This window comes from Cydia strobilella, chromosome 17, assembly GCF_947568885.1.
Source record: "Cydia strobilella chromosome 17, ilCydStro3.1, whole genome shotgun sequence".
NCBI lineage: Eukaryota > Metazoa > Arthropoda > Insecta > Lepidoptera > Tortricidae > Cydia > Cydia strobilella.
Window position 1 is genome coordinate 12,719,077 of NC_086057.1, and position 12,140 is coordinate 12,731,216.

Below are 12,140 nucleotides of genomic sequence, written 5' to 3' on the forward strand. Positions count from 1 at the left end.
CGTCATTAAGGGATAGATTTCAAATATCTGTCAATAAAATTTGAACTTTCTGACAAATTTTTGAGGATGGATCCAGAAAGCTGCTCACAACCTGATCCTGAGATATTCTTTTGCCTCACACAGAATCTCCGAAAGATAAGCAAGGCACATACAGCCTTTAGTCTGCAGTTGTCTCATTGCAGCAAAAGATTTGTGAGAATCATATACTACTGCAAGCTCAAAGTTTTGTTTATATACCCGGAGATCTTACATTACATTTGTATTTATACATTGTTACACAAATACAAAACGACAATGCATATGCTAAACATAGTGCAAGTCATGATCGCCTTATACTACGACCTATTTTAAATAGTGATGTACCGACTATTGATTTGGCCGACTAGCCGACTAATCGGCGCTCGGATGGCCGATTAGTCGGCCGACTAGTCGGCTAGTCGGCCAAATTCATAAATCATTTTCTCTCTTCAAAGTTTGCATTCGGATAGTCACTGCAGCAGCTTTGTCTAAGTTCGGATGCTTTGAGAAACATTTGTTTGAAAAACAAAGTGACGCACTTTAGCTTTTCGCGCGCAATTTTTGTACATTTGATTTAATAAATGAAATGCACAATATATGTAACATGATAATACGGCAACAAATATCCAAATAAAAAATATTTTGTTCAAATACAGACTTCATGCATGAAGCCTTTTTGAGCATTTTGAGCAAAGTAGACTTTCCTTAAGTGTCCCGCATTTTGTGAGGTTAATCATCTTGTAGTAATTTAATTACAGATGTTTGAAAAAAATTGAAATTAAAAAAAAACAAGGTGCTGTTGTACATAATCAACGTTTGCAATTGTAACCAACTATATAATATTGTACGGACTGCGACGACATACATTACTTCGACAATACCTAGGTTTGCCCTAGTTATGTATACGTAAACATTGTTTTTTAGTTCGACATTGTTAATTTATTTATTAATATTTTTCTTTTAAAATTTTGCTTCATAAATTGCTGTTTTAATTTTAAGTTAACAATCTTTTTACGAAAGCATTTTGTTTTATCCTTTTGTGTAAAGTACTATATTTTTTTCTTTGAAACAAATGAATCTATCTATCAACTTTCTACAGACAAATTTAATAATATAACAATATAAACAAAAATATTCGTATGCACCCTCAATAAAGTATAATTTTATTAATTTGAGTAAACTGGGTATCAATATTTGCTGTTTATTTCGTTTATGTGCTATTTTGCTGTACATAATTTAGTGGCCGACTAATCGGCCATTTTTGCCGACTAGTCGCCGACTAATCGCCGACTACAAATGTGGCCGAATAGTCGGCTTTCCCGACTAGTCGGCGACTAGTCGGTACATCCCTAATTTTAAACCATGTCATCTTTTACCACCAAACGTATAATTGGTGTAAATATACATTGTGCAAGCAATGGTATACGATCGGTAACGATCTGCGAAACTGAAGCAATTGTAAAGGCGCAGGCTTATACTAAATAAATAAGCTTATATCGCTGACTGTACTTCTCTTTCAACAGACACTAATATCATCAAGACAATTCTATGAAACCCAAACACAATTAGGTTGCGTGGTTTTATCACATACTTTCTATGACCACCTCCTGTGTCTATCATCAGATCAGCTTGATGAGATATTGCATTGTCAGTTTCTCACCCAACTTACATATGTTGCAGCTAAATCGAATAATGGGAAGTGAGTCTATTTAGCTTGCAAGATTTGACCCGAATATATAGGTACATACATACAAACATTACAAGTTTAATAAAAATTTGCATCTAACTCGCGCAGGTAGCCCAAGTACACACACCGCGTGCGAACACCACGGCAGGATAGTTAGGAACCGTTTACATATCCTCAGGTGGAATGGGTCCTGGAAGTGATCCGCTTCGGGCTATCGCTCCCGCTTCACGAGCACGAGGCGCTGCGCGACTGCGTGCGCGTGTGCTGCTCGTGGCTGTCGCCGCTGCTGCCGCCCGCGCCGCCGGCGCAGCCCCCGCCGCCCGCGGTGCCGCCGCCGGTCGCCGCCGCACCGAAACGATACGCGAGGAAGATACTAAGGCACTTGCATAATCTGTTCGTGCCGAGGCCTAATGAAAGTGAGTTGTTTTTTTATTTTATTTATTAGTAACGATACTGGCTGTTTATCGCTATGTGATAAACTTTAAAATTATTGGATCTACTTGCATGTAGTTGCGAGTTTTACTAACGCTTAATATTAAATAGTATTAATCATAATGTTGGGATGAATATTTGCGTGTTATGAGCATTGAGTTGAATATTTTCCACTTGCAGGTGGTCTTTAAATTACCTAATAAATAATAGTATTTCTTAAAGTTTCACAATATCATTTTAATTAGTTTAAACACCATGTATATATTTCTTGACATTAAGTTTATGAAGGCTGTGACTTAACTTGTAAATAGCATATTAACGTCCCTCGATGTATCGAAACTACATATTCTTAATTTCAAAACAATCAACACAGGTTCTTCTTCAAATATATATCACTTGCCACTAAATACCTATATGTATAATTTGTATAAAAATTACTTATAACTATTGTCAAAATCAACTTTCGTTGTCTGTACTTGAGCACAGATTACTTAACACCGACGCAGATATGCCACTCTCATCACAGTACAACTTATATAAATACAGCGAGTTTCAAAACAAGTCTTAGATCGAGAACGACGCGACGGCCCGGTAACACTAGTTCGGTAATATGTTTTTGAGAGTGGCGTAATTGGCGTATCTGGTCAATGTTTTATTTGTATATTGGTTTTATAACGCACCCATTGCTCTTTCTTTCAAGCACTCGCATTCATATATCAGACGGAACTAAGTGAGTAATGGTACCTAACGCTTGATTTTCGCACGCTTTCCTTACTTATTCGTAGCACGGTTACTAATCTTTACTTGCTAATATTAAATATAGCTGGTCAAGCAAATCTTGTCAGTAAATATAGGGACAAAAAAAACTATACTCATCCTTGTCTTGGGTGCTAGTACTAGTGTAAGACAAAGATAGTATGATTCTCTCTGTCTATGTTTGAAATGAGACAGTCCCTTGACAAACTATAAAAAATAATTCAGCCTATATACGACCCACTGCTGGGCACAGAGGGCCGATATTTGAATTTCGAGCGCTCGATTTTGTTACTGGAAAATCTGTGGAAAACAGCGAATTGATATTTTTGAAATACGATTAAAAGAAATTGGGAATCAAGTGGTATTGACCACTCGTTTTCTATTCTACTCGTATTAGTAGCATTTAAATGCCTAGTAGTGGAGATATGTGCCATTCTCACATACGCCATACGAAATCGAGCGCTCGAAATTCAAATATCGGCCCCCAGGCCTACTCTCATGAGCGAGAGGGCTTATGCTACAGTCCTCACGCTATCTAATAATCTTCTTCTTCTTCCTGCCTCTGTCCCAGTTCATCTGGGGTCGGGCCTCCTTGTGCACGCTATCTAATAATAATATTACAAATATAAAATTAACCATTTTGTCTGTATCCTTTCCATGTTGAATAACTGTTGAATAAAAGCCAATTAAATAAAAAAAAATTCGTGTTGACCAAATCAGGCCCCCGATTCAATCAATATTTGTATGTATAGATGGAATCATATCAACTGAGCTAATGCACTTACCTGTACTAACAATGGCATTGTATTGTTACAATACTATTATCTGCTTTTGTTCTAGTAGCCGCCAATTATGTAGTTACCAACTTACAAACTAAGTTAGAAGTGCATTGCATGTATGTAGGATGCGTGGATCGGAATGTAAGGACCGAAAGAGTGAGTGAGAGAACGAACTGCAGAATTAACGATGTGTAAATGAGAGAGTGTGATGCTGAGTGTTAGTGCGTGCGAAAGAGATGGCAAAACGCCATCGGCAGATTTAAAAAACGTAACGAGATTAGAGGACTTCTTGTTCGGAGCGCTAAGAAAAGACGTGCCGTTGTGTTAATTGTTTCATTTGCCAATTTATTTTAATAGTAAATATATCCAGTAAATTTCTTAAAGTGAGTTTCTTTCAAAATCCACTTCCTACAGTGGTGTCAGAAGTGGGATGTTGCAAAACCACTGACGGACCTGTTACGACGAGACAACAGTTATGAGTTTAATGATGAATGCCGAGCTGCTTTTGAAAAACTGAAGAGGAGACTGGCGAGTCAACCAGTGCTTCGCATATTTAACCCCAGACTGCAGACTGAGATGCATACAGACGCCTCGATGGCAGCGATCTCTGCAATACTTTTACAAAAAGGAGAAGATGCAGAGCTGCATCCTGTGTATTACATGAGCAGAAAGACGACACCAGCAGAGAGCAAGTATACGAGCTATGAACTTGAAGGCTTGGCAATAATAGAAGGAGTAAGGAAATTTCGCTGTTACCTATATGGAAAACACTTTAAGATTGTCACAGACTGCAAAGCATTTCAAATGACATTAAATAAGAAAGATTTAGTAATGTCAACAAGAGTGGCAAGGTGGATACTACTGCTGCAAGAATATGACTTTGAGATTGAGCACAGAGCCGGAAGTAAAATGCAGCATGTGGATGCACTCAGCCGAAACCCATATGTGGCAGTATGTAACGGGCCGATTCATCAACGGCTAAAGACGTCACAAGGAAACGATGATGGGCTAAACGCGATCATAGAGGTGCTCAAGAAGAACACACAGTATCAGGACTACTACTTGGAAAATGGTTTGCTCTACAAAGGCATACAGAAGCATCTCGTGGTACCAAAGACTATGGAAACCGAGATTATAAAGAGAGCACATGAGAATGGCCATTTTTCAAAAAAGAAAATGATTGAGCTTATCAGTAAGGATTATTACATCAAGAATTTAGAAAGAAAAATAGAAGAGTTTATAGTCACATGCATACCATGTCTGTTGGCGGAAAAGAAGAGTGGAAAGCTAGAAGGATTCTTGTATCCAATTGATAAACAGGAGCTGCCGCTAGATACTCTCCACATAGACCATATTGGTCCGATGACAGAAACCAAGAAGCTGTATAACCACATTTTGACAATCGTGGATGCATTTACCAAGTTTGTGTGGCTATTCCCAGTTAAGAGTACTACTGCCAAGGAAACAGTAGATAAGATGATGATATTTCAGCAATGTTTCGGAAACCCGACTAGAATCATTACTGATAGAGCCACCGCGTTTACTGGCTCTCAGTTCGAGGACTTCTGCAAAGACGAAGGTATTGACCATGTTAAGATTACTACTGGGGTACCTCGGAGCAATGGCCAGGTCGAACGGATTCATAAAGTGATGACCAGCGTTCTGACCAAGCTATGTATTGAAGAACCGACACACTGGTACCGCCATGTGAGTAGAGTTCAGCGAGCCATCAACAGCACCCATCAGCGCAGCATTAATACTACGCCATTTGAGTTGCTAATTGGTACGAAAATGAAAATAAAGGAAGACTACGATATCTACGAACTGATAGAGCAAGAGAACAGAGATAGTTCTATGGCTATTAGAGAAGAAAATAGAAAGAAGGCTAAGGAGCAAATTTTACAGATACAAGACGAGAATAAGAGGACCTACAATAAGCGAAGGAAGCCGAGTACACTATACACTGTGGGCGATAGAGTCGCTGTAGCTGAGATAATTCGGAGGGCAAACTTACATTACATCCAGTAGCGCCTGGCAGACCGCGTGCTGGGCTGATGTGTGAAGATCCTCGGCCTTTTCGACAGCTGGCATATATCAGATAGGCACTGGGTTACGAAGGAGTCTTTGGTTGATTTTCACTTAAATTGCAGCGACAGAACTCGAAATATGAATTAGTTTAACCGGAGCGCGGCGCGGTGCGTGCGTTCGCTTTCAACGGCAGGAGAAGTTTTTTTTTCTTCACAAGGTGGCGCGTATGTCGATACAGCGCCGGAAAGCAGGGCTTTGGGACAAATGCAGTTGCCAACACAAAAATATCTTGCTAACATACATGAAAAATATATTCTTTCCTACTTGTGTTGCTTTGTATGTAAGAAAAAATACCTATTTAAATATGCATAGAAATTAATTATTACTAATCTGTTCCTCGCCGGAACATGCCGCTCACCTTAAAAGCACGTAGTGACTTTTAAAAGAACATGCGAAAGTTTAGCAAGATAACAAATTTATACCTAACTTAAATGCTAACATTAAGAGTCGTAACGAATGTACGAATTATTCTAAGGGCAAGGGACAGACCTTAACTACGGATCGTTTGAACAATGTGTTCCCACTTTTTAAAGTTACGACGCGAATAACTTGATCAGTGCCCGGATGGACAGCATGAACGCGCGCGAGTTTCCACTGTAACGGCGGCAAGTGGTCATCGCATACCACAACAACAGTGCCTTCACGGATGGCGGGACCGCGATCTTGAAGCCACTTTGTACTCTGTTGCAGTTGATGGAGATATTCACGGCTCCATCTACGCCAGAAATGCTGGACAGCTTGTTGTACCCAGCGCCAACGCGTAAGACGATTAGGGTTGTCGTCGATCAAAGAAACGTCCGGTAGGGCCGTTAAGGGCTCTCCGATTAAGAAATGGGCCGGCGTAAGGGGCAACGGATCAGAAGAGTCCGAACTTAACACGCAGAGCGGACGACTGTTAAGTACCGCTTCAATTTGACAGGTCATAGTCTGAAAAGAGTCATACGTTTGCGCTTGTGTACCTATTACGCGATGTAAATGGGTTTTGAAACTCTTAACAGCCGCTTCGAATAGTCCACCGAAATGGCTAGCATACGGTGGCTGAAAATGCCAAGTTAACCCTTGTTTTAAGGTTTGTTGGTTGAGAACGCTCATGACCGAATCGTTACGTAAGAATGCGTATAATTCTTTAAGGTAATTATTACAACCAACAAAGTTACGTCCGCAATCGGTATATATATCTGTACAATATCCTCGACGGGACGTGAAACGTCGCAACGCGGCTAAAAAACCTTCAGTAGAAAGTTCAGAAACTACCTCGAGATGTACAGCCTTAACACTCATACATACGAAAACCGCAACATAACATTTTATTATTTTTGCATTACGAACTTTATTAGCGCGAACGTAGAATGGCCCGCAAAAATCGCACGAAGTTTTACTAAATACGCGCGCGGAGCGCAAGCGAACCGAAGGTAGCATGCCCATACGAGGCTGGATGCGAGTGGGCCGTGCGCGGAAACATGGTATACAACGATGCACGCGCAGACGCACAATATCGCGACCCGAAATAATCCAATATCGCTGTAAAAGCGAGTTTTGCACGCACTGCGGACCGGCGTGCAATTCGTTTATATGAGCATCGTCAATAATAAGATTTGTAAGATGATGTCGTTTAGGTAAAATCAATTGATGTTTTGACTCATAAGGTAAAAACGATTTATGAATACGTCCGCCGACGCGTAATAATCCATCACTATCTAGAATAGGTGCGAGACGCCGCAAACGTAAAGAAGGGGATTTATTTGACGAAATATTTTTAATGTCGTCATCGAACATTTGTTGTTGCGTAATGAATATAAGTCGTTTTAATGCAAAGTGGTACTCTGGTACGGTGACGTACTCAGGGAACGTTTGTATATGTTTTCTACATTTTTTATAGAAACGAAATATTAATGCCGTGACGCGAACTAATTTACCTAGCGACGAAAATCGCGTGATAAGGGTATCATCGTCCGGGGAAGTAGGCAGTGTGGACACACATGCGCAATGAACATTTGTTGATTCAATTTTATTACGTTTTTCCTCCGTTGTGTTTATTACCGGTTTTTGTATAGGCCAGGAGTCATGACTTAGTTGGAGCCATGTAGGACCATGGAACCACAAGTCATTTTGTACGAGTGCGGCGGGCAGCAGACCGCGCGACGCCGGGTCAGCGCTGTTGTCAGGTGACGGGACGTGACGCCAGCAGCTCGCCGGGACACGGGACAAAATCTCACTGGTGCGGTTAGAGACAAACGTTTTCCATTCGTGCGGGGGTGACTTAAGCCACGCGAGCGCGACGGAACTATCTGACCACGCGTAAACTTGGTCGGGGCGAATGCGATCACCGTAAATACGTATTACTCGTTCTATCAATTTTGACAGGATCACGCATCCCATTAATTCCATTTTCGGGATAGTAAGGCAAAGCCGAAGTGGAGCTACGCGGGTCCGAGCTATAACTAAATAAGTTTGAACCTTGCCGGTATTGTCCGTAAGACGTATATAAACACATGCGGCATACGCAATTTGACTTGCATCTGCAAATCCGTGAATTTCGATTGAATCGCAGTCGTCAGTATTAAAAATATGACGCGGAAATGAAATTTGAGATAAGAGCGGGAGCTCGCGAACAAAACTCGTCCATGAGTTAACTATATCGATAGGGATTTCTGAGTCCCACGGAACCTTTGCTAACCATAGCAATTGAATTAAATGTTTGGCAAACAATGTTACCGGAGATAATAACCCGAGGGGGTCGTAAATTTTTGCAATTTCAGATAGGATTGCCCGCTTCGTACTGGCCTGAGAAGTACTCTGTACTTTGAAACTAAATGAGTCTGATCCCGGATTCCATTGAAGTCCAAGGACTTTGACCCCTTTATCATTTTCCATTTCGGCAAAATGAACATTTTCGCGCCGCTCACCATGAGAATCTGGGGATCGCGTAGCAGCGAGAATAGCGGGCGAGTTACTTTGCCATTTACGTAATTCGAACCCGGCCGTGGCACAAATACCTATCAGCTCCTGCTGCAGAGCGAGGGCCTCGGCTGTGGTATCTGCACCGGTTACCACATCGTCGACAAAGACGTCATTTAGTAAGACTGGTGAGGCGTGCGGGAAACGCTCAGCTTCGTCGTCAGCCAGCTGTTTTATTGTGCGTAATGCGAGATAAGGGGAACTACTTACACCGAATGTAACGGTACGAAGCCTATAATCGCGCAGAGGTTCCTCGGGCGATTGGCGCCAAAGGATGCGCTGAAAGTCCCTATCACTTTCACGCACAAGAATATTACGATACATCTGTTTGATGTCGGAACAAAATGCAATGTTATGCACTCGAAATTTTAGAAGAACGTCAACGATGTCTAAGTGTAACTTAGGACCCGTTAACAAAGTGTCGTTCAAGGAGTGTCCACTTGTCGTGCGACACCCCGCGTCGTAAACTACGCGCGTGCGGGTAGTTTCGGAAATTTTTGACACAGAATGGTGGGGTATGTAGTAACTCGCGCCAGCGGGGGGGTTATCGTCCGCGAGCTCCATGTGGTTAAGATCCACGTACTCTTGGAGGCAAGCGTGATAATCCGCCTTCAACTGGGGGTTACGTTCTAGACGGTATTCCAATTTATGGAATCGTGCTAAAGCAATTTGCCGAGACTCACCGAGCGGCGGTGCATCGGGCTTGAATGGCAGAGCGACAACGTATCGCCCTGTTTCATCGCGCGTATGCGTCTTTTGAAAAAAGGATTCGCATAGCTTTTCTTCGGGAGTGTAACTCCGCATCTCTGGTACTGACTCCAGCTCCCAAAACTTCTGAAGGTTGTCGTTGTCGAACGACGTAAAACAAGTATGGCGTGGAGTCGAAACATTGGAAGTAAAGTTCACTTTACCTCCTAGCAAATAACCAAACACACTATTTATTGCGGTGGGCGTTCCAGGTTGACCCCTGACAATGCCATCGCGAACAATATCCATGAAAATGTCCTCGCCGAGTATCATATCAACCGGCTGAGGTTTATGAAATTCAGGGTCGGCTAAATCGAGTCCCTGCAAATGAGGCCAATCAGCGAGAGGTGCTAGTGGTACACTAGGCATTTGGCGGGTTAACTTCGCCAGAATAGACGCCTCTAATGGAATAATAGGATTTTGTTTGCCCTTAGGCGAAATTGAGCACACAAAGGTACCCCTAGGTTTCAGCGGCAAGTCGTTGATACCGAGCAGCGGCTCGCTAACATGTTGCCGCGGCAAATTAAGGCGTTGCATACACGATTCTGTAATCAGAGCTGCTTGTGAACCCCCATCTATCATACAGCGAATAGTAGCAATTTTATTGCCTTCGTAATAAAGGTCAACCAATGCTGTTGACAATAGAACCGTGCTAGGCAGCTTACCTAAAATGCCTAAACTCTGAGGTGCGTTTACGCCGTGGACTGCGGACGGGCTGCTCGTGCCAGGCTGCTCCGTAAGAGCGAGCGAAACAGCAACGAAATCCGCAGCTTCGTTGATAGGCGATCGCGGAATGTTTGATTCTAAATGAATCAACGTATGGTGTCGTTTATTACACTTACGACACTTAAAACTTGATCTACAATTCCTTAAGTCGTGCCCGGGGCATAAACAATTGTAACATACATTATTTGTTTGAACAAATGCAAATCTATCTTTGACTGATAAATCCAAAAACTGCAAACATTTACTAAGAGTGTGCATTCCTTTACACTTCAAGCAAGATCGAACCTTATTTGTATCGTCGTAAGGTCGACTTTGGGCTGACGCCGTACTAGTAGCAAACACATGTTTATTATGGCTTGATTGACTTGAATTTAAATTTGTGTTATTTTTACCACTTAAGGAATTGTTTCGAGTGGACTGTGTATTAGAAACTGAAATCATCTGTTCCGCCGAAAGTTCGCGTTCGAGGAAAGTAATTAGGCTTTGAACTTTAGGTATTTCACTCGGGTTGGTTAAAGAACGTTCATATTCTTTTCGCGTATTGACGGGAATCTTACGTAATAATAAATTTAACAGAACGAAGTCCCATTCTTTAACCGGAAAGTCCATTACTTCCAACGCCTTTATGTTTTCCTGATAAACATTTAGTAAATTGCGGATAGCAACAGCTGACCGCGCGGAACAAATATCTATATCGAGCAACTTATCCAGATGTTGTGATGCAATAATGCGTTTATTGTCATAACGGGATTTTAGAATATCGAGCGCAATTGAATAATTACTTTCCGTTATGGGAATTGATTTAATCAGGTTATGTGGCTCGTTTTTGACTGAAAGTAACAAATACCTAAACTTCTCCGCATCCGTGTAGGCATTGTTATTGTGTACCAGCGATTGAAATAAATCGAAAAAGGCAGGCCAACCAGTCGGTTCGCCGTGATATTCGGGAAGCGATAGTTTAGGTAAATTTCGATAATCGTTTCTAAGCGTTTCGTTGGGGGTCAGCGCCCGACTAGCGCGACGCCTTTCCACGTCTACCTCCTTTAGGTTATTTAAATGGATAACTATCGCGTAATACAAGTCATTAAAATCGTTACGAATCTTAATATTAGCTTCTTTGTTGAAACTTTGCAATTTAATTAACGCTTTTTCGATTTTAGTTTGAATCTTAGTAAATTTTCGCTGATGCACAGTTAAATCTGTGGTTCTAGAACGAAATTGATCTGTATTTGTCGCTGCGAATTGTAATGTTCTCTTTAATTCGTCGAGAATTAAATCTCGTTCGAATATGTCTTGTGTAATACACGATGTGTCGGCTTCAGTAAGGCCTTCTGTAGGGTTAGGAACCATTTTGCGAAGCAAAGATGGCGGAAATGACAATACTAAATTGAACTACAAACGTGTCTTAACGAAAAACTGGGTACGTAATACCGCAAAATACAAGAGCAACACAAACAGAGAAAGAAATATCCGGCTCGAACGGATCAAAAAACTATGTAGCTGAGATAATTCGGAGGGCAAACTTACATTACATCCAGTAGCGCCTGGCAGACCGCGTGCTGGGCTGATGTGTGAAGATCCTCGGCCTTTTCGACAGCTGGCATATATCAGATAGGCACTGGGTTACGAAGGAGTCTTTGGTTGATTTTCACTTAAATTGCAGCGACAGAACTCGAAATATGAATTAGTTTAACCGGAGCGCGGCGCGGTGCGTGCGTTCGCTTTCAACGGCAGGAGAAGTTTTTTTTTCTTCACAAGGTGGCGCGTATGTCGATACAGCGCCGGAAAGCAGGGCTTTGGGACAAATGCAGTTGCCAACACAAAAATATCTTGCTAACATACATGAAAAATATATTCTTTCCTACTTGTGTTGCTTTGTATGTAAGAAAAAATACCTATTTAAATATGCATAGAAATTAATTATTACTAATCTGTTCCTCGCCGGAACA

The 12,140-nt window shown here is 41.6% G+C and overlaps 1 protein-coding gene across 1 annotated transcript in view; it reads left to right on the forward strand.

Moving 5' to 3' along the window:
• Positions 1-12,140, forward strand: part of LOC134749100 (ral GTPase-activating protein subunit beta) — a 52,124-nt gene that overhangs the window by 2,349 nt on the left and 37,635 nt on the right. Inside the window, exons 3-6 of the mRNA XM_063684004.1 lie at positions 1,884-2,121; positions 2,838-2,867; positions 3,734-3,828; positions 4,087-5,623. Coding sequence (XP_063540074.1) covers positions 1,884-2,121; positions 2,838-2,867; positions 3,734-3,828; positions 4,087-5,623 — 1,900 coding nt within the window. The remainder of the gene's footprint in view (positions 1-1,883; positions 2,122-2,837; positions 2,868-3,733; positions 3,829-4,086; positions 5,624-12,140) is intronic.